We start from the raw sequence: 10,610 nt of genomic DNA on the forward strand, positions 1-10,610 counted from the left end.
CAAAGGAAACAGTCAAAAAAACCAAAAGGCAATTGACAGAATGGGAAAAGATATTTGCAAATGACATATCAGATAAAGAGCTAGTATCCAAACTCTATAAAGAACTTCTCAAACTCAACACCCAAAGAACAAATAATCCAATCAAGAAATGGGCAGAAGACATGAACAGACATTTCTTCAAACACATCCAAATGGCCAACAGACACATGAACAAACGCTCCACATCACTCGGCATCAGGGAAATACAGATCAAAACTGCAATGAGATACCTCCTCACACCAGTCAGAATGGCTAAAATTAACAAGTCAGGAAACGACAGATGTTGGCGGGGATGTGGAGAAAGGGGAACCCTCCTACACTGCTGGTGGGAATGCAAGCTGGTGCAACCCCTCTGGAAAACAGTATGGAGGTTCCTCAAAAAGTTGAAAACAGAGCTACCCTATGACCCAGCAATTGCACTACTGGGTATTTACCCCAAAGATATAAGTGTAGTGATTCGAAGGGGCACCTGTACCCCAATGTTTATAGCAGCAATGTCCACAATAGCCAAACTGGGGAAAGAGCCGAGATTTCCATTGACAGATGAATGGCTAAATAAGCTGTGGTATATATATACAATAGAATACTACTCAGCCACGAAGAAAACAAAATCTTGCCATTTGCAATGACGTAGATGGAACTAGAGGGTATTATGCTAAGCGAAATAAGTCAATCAGAGAAAGACAATTATCATATGATCTCACTTATATACGGAATTTAAGAAATAAAACAAGATCATAAGGGAAGGGAGGGAAAAATAAAAGAAGAAGAAATCAGAGAGGGAGACAAACCATAAGAAACTCTTAATCATAGGAAACAAACAGGGTTGCTGGAGGGGAGAGGGGTGGCGGGATGGGGTAACTGGGTGATGGACATTAAGGAGGGCACATGATGTAATGAGCACTGGGTGTTATATAAGACTGATAAAACACCTCTACCTCTGAAACTAATAATACACTCTATGTTAATTAAATGAATTTAAATAAAAATTTTTTTAAAGATTTTATTTATTTATTTGAGAGAGAGAATGAGATAGAGAGAGCACGAGAGGGGGGAGGGTCAGAGGGAGAAGCAGACTCCCTGCTGAGCAGGGAGCCCGATGTGGGACTCGATCCCGGGACTCCAGGATCATGACCTGAGCCCAAGGCAGTCGCTTAACCAACTGAGCCACCCAGGCGCCCCTAAATAAAAAAATTTTTTTTAAAAAGTTTTTTTCACAAAAAATTTATTTATGTTTGAAAATATTGATTTATTTAAAATAGTAAAAACCTACTACAGGTTAACATAAATAACAAAAACAAAAGCTCTTTGGGTCCCTCCATTTTTAGAGTATAAAGAAGTCTGAGACTAAAATGTCTGAAACTCATTGACTTAGGGAAATTAAAACTTGCCCAGTGTTCATACGTTAGTGGTGTGTGGTGTAAGTGGTGTAAGTGGTGGACCCAAGAGTCAAACCCAGGCAGCCTGACTTCCCAAGTCAGTTCTCATCATGAATTTTTTGATGCAGAGCTCCAAAAATATCTCTTACCTCTGAGAAACTGGGAGTAGATCACATCAGGGTTAGGGAATTCCAGGTAGGGAAGCAGAAAGGAGGTGCTCCTTGTTTTCCCTGATTATGCTTGCAAGAGCCTTAGCATTGAATGCTATTCCAGTTATGGACGCAAAGGCCCCTGCAGCCCTTCCCTGAGGCAGATGAAACTTCTTTCCCTTTAAATTGTGAATAAGAAGATGATCCAGTCCTGCCTTGTTCACACATCCCTCACATTTCAAACTTTTTTTTTGCCACAACCCATAGAAATAAGGGACTTTTACCTCCAATGCAGTAGATGCTTTCATAAGTATACATAAACCTGAAACAAAAGCTTCATGAAATAATATCTTTACCACATATAATTTTAATGTTGTTTCATTAAAAAAAAAAGCCCGTCATAATTTATTAAACTGATTTTACAACCACCTGCAGTTTAAAAAACTGCAATCCTAGAGGACTTCTCTAGGATGGAATAGATCTAGGGCTGAGACTCGTTAATACAGGCAGTTCTCAACCAAGCATCAGAATCTTTCCAACTGATGCTCACGCATTACTTGGTTATTTGAAATTTGGAACATTTCCCATGAAACAAGGTGGTTGGGAAGGGAGGTGGCATTTACTGAGGATATATTACATACATTCTCATATATTACTCCAACAAATGACCCTGACAGGAAGAAAATATTCCACTACACAGATGGAAAAAGTGAGGCTCAGAGGCTAATAACTTACCTAATGTAGTAGAATTGCTAGTTGACCCCAGGTCACTTGAGTCCAAAAACTGTGCTCTTTGTAGTATACTACAGCATTTTATAGGTTTATAATAGCTCACTCCAAACCCCAACTCCTCCAAAAAACAAAACCAAATAATCCCCATTCAACCCAAATTTGGCAGGACACCATAGACTCTAATTACAACTTATGGGGATAATCTTTGTAGACAGTATCCTTAGTTATAACTTGGGCTCTCAAGAACACATTCTCCACAGTGGTAGCAAGTTACTCATACCCCATTAATGGCCCAGTTTACTCCTAAAACAAGCCACAGCAATGGGAACAGAATTCACAGTGACTTCTGAGGCAGCAGGGAGACAAAGAGGAGATGGGGATGGCTTGAGATATTCCCAACACCCGTAGGGAAAATACGGGCATTTCTAGGGTAGAGAGTAAAGGAGGTAGCAGCCCTGAGAGTGCTACCTCATTTCCATACATATTCTGCTTTCTGACACCCTTCTCCCTACTCAGGAATATCTGGAAATGAAATATCCTGAAAGAACAAGTTCTGCTTTTGCTCAGCATTAACTCTTTCATCGTGAAAGCTGAAGTATGACCCACCATTCCTGATACGAATGTCTGAGGCAGAAACTTTACACTTTGATACTTAAAGATGGCAGGTTGCATGGATGGGTGGGTAAATGGTTCTTGAGGAACCCGTCTGGGTATTCCTATCAGCAAACTTCCAGGCCTGATAAAGTAGCTCCTGGAATGAAAAGCGAAAAGCACCTGCACGCGTCTCCGCACTGGTACCAGCCCGCGGCTAGCTGTCCGTCACAAGGTGAGAAGAATCCTAGCTGCAGGCCTCTGCCCTGAGTACTGGCTCATCGGGGAATCGAGGCTCCCATATTTATACCCATGAGGCTAAAAACTTCAGAGCTGCTGGGTTTGCCGAGCTTTGGCCCCAGGAAGAATGAGAACTGGAAACGCTCACGTTCTTTCTCGTGTCCTCCCTTCCACTCCCTCCTGAAGGAGAAAGGGTTCCCTCTGCTCACCCCAACTTGTCTTACCTATTACATTCTTTCCGACTCCGTTTTCTATGGCTAGGCACCCCGAGCTAAAGTCTGAGCAAACGAACATTTTATTAGCATTTTATTTATATTTTTGGAGAGGAGCTACAGTTTCACGAGAAACACTGATTTTTCTCAAACAATAGAAAAAGGTTTAAAAAAAAAGAATGTATCGTCTTAGAAGAACAAAACAAGTCTCTTCAGCAAGCATTGGGCCAATTCAGACTGAAGGAACCAGTGAAGCAGAAGGGACGGACGGGAAGTTCAGATTTATCCAGTTTCAGGAACAATGCAAACAGCTTCTTGTCTAGTTCTGTAAGGTTCCAAGTGGACCATCTCAGTGACACGGTGACGAAGCTGAGAAAGCCAGCCTCCGAGGCCCCATCTGGCTCCTGCATGGGGCGGCTCACTCTGTAGGAGGCTGCATCTGTTTACAGAACTCATCGAACTGCCGCTGCTCCAGCTCTGTCATGACTCTGTTGAGGGCATAGATCTGAAGGGGAGAAAAAGAGCCGTTAGAGGGGGAGGCAGCTGCCCCACCTGTCCTCGGACGCCACCGACGCCACAGGCCGTGGCGTTTGGAAATGCCAGTAATGCAGCAGAAGGGAACCAATTCCACCTGGAGAATCGGGAGAGATGCAGTGGCTTGATCTGGCTTTTACAGGGTCCGGAGGATTTGAACAAGTAGAGACTGGGGAAGGGCCACGAGAGGTGATGGCCAGGGGGCAGTATGATGAAACAAACATAACGGGAAGGTACAGGATGACTTCTGGAAACTTCAACGAGGCCAATATGAAGGATATTATAGAGTTTGGGGAGCTGCAGAAAGTGACAAGTGTGTTGGAGCCTTACATGCCATGCCTCGGCCTCTGGACTTTGGCCAGACTCTGGAGAGCCAGTGAGATTAGTGTGCAGGGAAGCAACCTGATGATATCTCTGCTTTGGGAAAGATAACTGGAGACCATGTGAGGGATAAAGTGGAAGAAGAGATTAGGGGCCACTTATAGACATCATTACAATAGTTCAGGGAGGAGGTGGCAAGAATATGACGTAGGGTAGGCAGTGGGGATGGAATGAAAGCTGCAAGAGACATTCTCAGGTGAAAGGTCGGGTATCCACCTCATTCCTCACCTTTCCTTATCCTTGTGGCATCAATCTGTCCACTAAAGAGCAGAAACCTCAGAAAACTTTCCAATTTGTAGAAGGGAAAAATGAAGGAGTGTGTTTGTGTGTAGGTGATATAACTTGATTCATTTAAGAAAAGACAAGAAAGGGGGGAAAAAAGAAACTGAGAAGGGAGACAAATAGAAAACAGAAAATAAAGAGCAGAAAAGGCAACCAAATGTGCGAGGATCACCAACCCTGTGAGATAGTTCTTTGAAAATAGTAGAGAAGATCCTGCAAATCTCTGACATGATTCAGCAAGACAAAAAGGGGTTGACATAAGCAAATATTATTAGAATCAAAAAGGAAACACAATTACTGATATAATGGAGATTAAATGAAAATATTATGAACTTTGTGTCAATAAGTTTGAAAACGTAAATGAAATAAATTGCTAGAATGAGTAAAATGATCAAAACTGACTAAATAGAAAGTTTGAATGATCCTATAATCTTTTCCACCCCATTTTTTTTTTTTTTTTACTGGGGTAAGATCCTATAATCTTTAAGGAAAAGGCGATTCCACAGTGATGAAAACAATTAATAAATCAACAACACAAATGATTCTCGAAAAGCATAATATTGATGGTTAAAATGGTTAACTTTTCTGTTATGTCTATTTTACCAGAATGAAAACAAATAAATAAATAGATCTGAACAGTTTAAAAAAAGAAAAGAAGCTGAGTGAAGAGAGCCAGTCACAGAATGTAGTGACATATATAAATTCAGAAACGTGCACAACTATATATTTGAGAGAGAGAGAGTGAAGGTGAGAGAGAGCAGGAGTTGGGGGGTAGAGGGAGCGGGAGAAGCAGGCTCCCCGCGGAGCAGGGAGCCCAACATGGGGCTCGATCCCAGGACCCTGGGATCATGACCTGAGCCGAAGGGAGGCACCCAACCTATCGAGGCGCCCCAGAAACGTGAACAAGTAGACAGTATATTGTTGGGCTACAAAATATTATTTGGGGGTACCCAGAGAAATACTAAACTAGTGCAGAACAGTAAGGGCATGATCAGCATTAAAATCAAGGAATGAGGGCACTGCTGGTGGGAAGGGCTGGGGACAGGACCAGAGTGGGGCCCGAGGAGCCTCCAAGTTACTGGTCACACTCTATTTTAGTCGGGTGGTAGACACGGGGTGTTGGTTTTATTCATCTTCTTTAACTGTACACATCATATATATGTGAATATATATATATTCACATATATATGAATACACTTCTAATATATATTCATTTGAACCTCTGCTTCATCCATTCGTGCTTTAACGAGCATTTTAATCTGCATGTGACTGAGCTGGGGACTGAGAGGGCTATTAAGTAGCTCCTTGGGGACCTCTAGATCCAGAAGGCAGGCTGGTGGAAGGGAAAATAGAATAAGCAGAGAAAGAAGAGACTCAAAATGGGTCAGCAGGCCCAAGCCAAGGAACAAAGACTTTCAGGAAGGAAAGGGTGGCCAACTGTGTCAAATGCGGCTTCCCAGCCACATGTGCCCTCTCTTCCATTTACTCGTCACGACGCTCCCTCACATCTTTCTGGAATGCGGCGTCTCTGTAGAACTGAATGGAAACTGTGTCTCTTCCTCCCCACGAGGGTCTTGTCACATTCCTATCTTAGGAGATTACATTCCAGGCAGCACAGATAGAGCCAACAGCAGGGCGCTTGTAGGGCAGAGCAAAAAGCAGGAGCCCAAGGTCAGATGTGTTGAGCCCGCAGTCTGCCCCTCAATCCCTGAGTAACGAGAGGTTCTGTGCTTTCAAGTGAGGATAATACCTTCTACGTCACAAAGTCACCTATTTTATATTTACATCTCCCTGCCTTATGCCAGCCGGGATTTACAAAGGTCGGGATGGGAGTAGCAACAATAAGCTTTCATGTGAGGATACCCGTGGTCAACCACGTGCAGGCTGGCCCTGGGCCTGGTGGTATTACATCGCAGTATTCCAATACTGAGTTCCAATATTCCATTTCCGCACGACACCAACAATGCGATCAGTCCTTCCACCCGGAGTCCGCACAATAAACGCAGGCCACCTGCTGGGAAGCACATGGTTCCTGCTGCCTTTTACTGAGGGCTTTCTCTGTGCCAGGCACTGCGCTGAGTGCTTTACACACCACATTTCTGTTCCTTGTAACAATCTTGTGAGGTAGATATCATCGCCCTCGTTTTTCAAGGGGGAACTGAGGCACTGAAGTGTAGGGAGCTGAAGCATCCTCTCCAAGGTCCCATGGGAAGAACTGGGGCTCATGATGAGCTGGAATTTGGAGTCGGACCAATAAAATCTAACCTGTGGAACCTTACCAGAAGGATGTCAATAAGGACACGAAGAAAGCCCTCCACATCTATCCCTACAGTGTGCACAAAGGACAGTTTCCTCAGGCTGTTCCTTACAACAACCCTCCAACTGCTCCCCAAAGCACAATGCAGTACAATTATCTGGGGGCCTGGATCCAGGTGGCAATGGGGAGGTAAAGGGGAGAATAATTTGTTAGAATCCACGTCTACAACTCTCAAATGGTCTTTTTTTAATTAAAGATTTTATTTATTTATTTGACAGAGAGAGACATAGCGAGGGAGGGAACACAAGCAGGAGGAGTGGGAGAGGGAGAAGCAGTCTCCCCCACTGAGCAGGGGGCCCGATGCGGGGCTCGATCCCAGGACCCTGGGATCATGACCCAAGCTGAAGGCAGACGCTTAATGACTGAGCCACCCAGGCGCTCCCCAGATGGTCTGTCTTAATCCAAAGGTGGATTTCAGTTTATGGATTAACTCTGAACACACTATTCATTTTACTTATTATACTGACTGTCTGCCTCTCGCACTGAACGCAATCTCCATGAAGGCAGGGATTCTTCTCTGCCTTGTCCACTTGTGTATCTCAAGCTCCTGCAACAGTGTGGGGCACATAGCAGCTCGGTATTTAACGAATGGATCAAATCAACACAAATTTAATGTTGTGGAAAAGAAGTGAGGAATGAGAACTCTCTCACACTTGGTGATGGGAGTAAACACTTGTACAATCTGTTTGACAGCAATCTGGCAATGCCTAGTAAAACTGAAATACACACTGTAATTCTACTTCTAGTCTATATGCTCTACAGAAATTCTAGCACAGGTGCCAAAGGAGACATCTAAGTTTTTCACTACAGCAATGTTTGTAGGAGCAAAAAACCTATAAGTAATTTAAATGTTCATCAGTGGAGGAATGGGTAAATATACTAAAGTGGATTCATAAAATGGACTACCGTATCTCTCTCTCTTCCACCACCCCCCATGCTCATTTGTTTTGTTTCTTAAACCGAGAAACAGATTCCTGAATACAGAGAACAAACCGATGGTTACCAGAGGGTAGGTGGGTGGGGGGATGGGTGTGATGGGTGATAAACACTAGGTTTTGTATGGAAGTGTTGAATCACTATATTGTACACCTAAAACTAATATTACACTGTATTTTAACTACTGGAATTTAAATGAAAACTTAAAAAATAAAAATAAAATTGGGGTGCCCGGCTGGCTCAGTAAGTTAAGCATCTGACTTTGGCTCGAGTCATGATCTTGGGGTCCTGGGATGGAACCCTGCATGGGGTTCCCTGCTCAGGGGCGGGGTGGGGAGTCTGCTTCTCCCTCTACCTCTGCCCCTCCCCCTGCTCATGCTCTCTCAAATAAATAAAATCTTTAAAAATAAAAAAAAAAAAAATACACTACTGTAAGCAGTGATGAGGAATAAACTAGATTATATTAACATGAATAGTTCTAAACATAATGTAAGCAAAATGCAAAATAAAACAGAATTTTATTAATGTAAAATTTTAAAACACAAAAGAATATTGTATATTACTCAAGGATATCTATTAATATATCTGAGTGTAAAAGCATAAAAAATTATAGTGGATGCCCACAGAGAGGGAAAAAGGGTATAAGATAGGAAATGGACAAAGAGGACTTTAAATTCATATGCAATTTTTATTTATCTAAAAGGCTCCAGGCGAATATGACAAAATATTAACGACTACCAATATGGAGTGCTGAGTACGCAGGTGTTTGTTTTAATATTTTGTTTTTCTGTATTTTAAAATTTCTCAAAAAAGAAACAAATACAATGCCTAGAAAGAGGGAAGAATTTGCAGCAAGCTTTCTTCTGATATTAAATACTAAAATAAAAATACATGTCTGGATGTGGTTCCACATAGGTAGTGTGAACAGTTTAGCTTTTCATTCTCAACCTGATTCTAAGTGTTGATGGAACAAAGAAATACATTTGGTGGATGTAAAGCTTGGGCCTCTACTTCTGGTTCTGAGCAGCCACTCTCCAGGCCAAAGCCTAAACATCTGTGCTAGGGGGTGTCCAATACTTGTCTCTCGCCGACCCCTCCCTAACATGTCCCTTCTCTTTTTCCGTTCTTTCTTCCACAAAAGCTCTGCACCAGGAGTCATCTGAAGATGGTTAGGGTTCTGACACTAACCTGGCATGTGACTCTGGGCTGCCACTTCATCATTCTGCACCTCAGTGATGTCCTCTTAGGGGAACAGCTGTTTTGCCTAGAGGCAAATAGCACTCCCCCCTCACAGCTCTCCTCTCTATTCCAGCATCATCTACAGCAGACTACAGGTATACAGGCCTCCTCCTTAATCTCACCTCTGCTCTTTGTCTTTGCTTCAGCTCCTGCTGGGCTGATTTCTGCTTGGCCTTCTCAACTCTGCTGACAGGTTCTTTAACTTTGGATTTTTCTTTGCGGGTAGGTTGATCCATGACTTGACTTCTGAACACGTCTTAGCTCTGACCTGGATGGTGCAGAAGAGTCTGCCTGATTAACAAAAGAAAGAAAGGAAAGAAAAGGAAAAGAATTTGCAGTCACTGCCTTAACTAATATCCAAGTTCAGCACCCTCCTTTGACCGGCGAGGCAGAGTGGCCCCGTGGAAAGAGCATTGGATTTGGTGGACTAAGACCGAACCCACCGCCATGACCTTGCTGGGTGTCCCTGGGCAAATTGTTATAATATCTATTTTTCTGAAATTAAAAAAAAATTCTGTATTTTTAAATTTCTAAAAAAAAAAAGCAAGAAAGAATAAAACTAATAGAAAGAAGGAAGGCAGCGCAGCAAACTTTCTCTTGATATTAAATACTTAAATACTGAAATAAAATCCCCTCTCCACTCTGAGTCTTAGTTTCGTGTATGCAAAATGGGACAACAACCCCTTCCCCGGCGTGAGGAACAAGCGAGAGGGCCTGTGACACGTTCCTACACTGCAGCGCGCTGTTCTAACTGCGAGGCCACCGCGGCCCGGCGGGGCGAGCCAGTCCCAGCCTCGGAGCCGGGCGGCGGGGAGGCCCGGGCCTCGCGCGGTCTCAGAGCCAGGGCCTTCCCACCTCTGGCCAGTCGGACAGTTACGGCCCCACTCGGTCGCAGGGCCGCCGCCCCGCCCGGGCCCGCCCTCCGCCACCGCCCGCCCTGGGCCCAAGCCCGGCCCCAGGAGACGCTCCCCCGCCCGCCGCTGCCCTCTCCGGCTGCAAGATGGCGGCGGGCGACGGTCAGCAGTCGGCGCCGGCCCTCCCCGTCTCGGGACTCCGGGACTCCGCCGCGTCGCCGGCAAGGCCCCACGTGGGACACCCTGGCCTTCCCCTACCTCCCGGCCTGGAGTCGCGAGCCCGCCGCGCCTCGGATTGGGCGGGGCCGGGGCGGAGACCCGGAGGCGGGGCCGGGAGGCGGGGCGGTGGAGACCGGCGCGCTCTGTGGCCCCGTCCCCTGAGAGGCCCGCGCGTGCGCAGAGAGCATTTCCCGAGCGTGGGCTCTGGGACTGGGGAGCTTTAAACAATACCTTCCCGGGAATGTTTTCTGGGGCAGCTGCTAGGCTTTGAAGGGTGAGATCTGGAACCTGGGACGAGAATTGTAACTTTCTGGGCCTCAGTTTCTTAATTTGAAAAGTGGGGATGGTGATTTGCGCCTTCTTGATTTATGAGCTTGTTAGGAAGACCAAGTGAGGTCCTGCTGGCCGCAGTGTTTTGAAGAAGGAAGTCAGGACAAACGTAAATAATCAATATTAGGTATAGAGAAATGTTCAAGCTCACTGATAATACATCATTTTACAATTAC

The 10,610-nt window shown here is 44.7% G+C and overlaps 1 protein-coding gene across 4 annotated transcripts; it reads right to left on the reverse strand.

Moving 5' to 3' along the window:
• Positions 1-3,421: 3,421 nt before the first annotated feature.
• On the reverse strand, positions 3,422-10,261 carry LOC113934033 (small vasohibin binding protein). 4 transcript variants are annotated; one of them, XM_027614504.1, is made up of 3 exons: positions 10,144-10,261; positions 9,154-9,322; positions 3,422-3,847 (listed from the first exon to the last, which is right to left on the reverse strand). In XM_027614504.1, the coding sequence occupies exons 2-3, from the start codon at positions 9,265-9,267 to the stop codon at positions 3,761-3,763; spliced, it is 201 nt and encodes a 66-aa protein (XP_027470305.1). In that variant the 5' UTR covers positions 9,268-9,322; positions 10,144-10,261; the 3' UTR covers positions 3,422-3,760. The 4 variants fall into 4 exon arrangements, with proteins under 4 accessions (XP_027470305.1, XP_027470330.1, XP_027470311.1 ...); XM_027614529.1 differs by having other exon boundaries at positions 9,154-9,299; positions 10,144-10,161; XM_027614510.2 differs by lacking the exon at positions 10,144-10,261 and adding an exon at positions 10,016-10,143.
• Between the last annotated feature and the right edge of the window lie 349 nt (positions 10,262-10,610).

Source organism: Zalophus californianus, chromosome 4, assembly GCF_009762305.2.
Source record: "Zalophus californianus isolate mZalCal1 chromosome 4, mZalCal1.pri.v2, whole genome shotgun sequence".
Lineage (NCBI taxonomy): Eukaryota > Metazoa > Chordata > Mammalia > Carnivora > Otariidae > Zalophus > Zalophus californianus.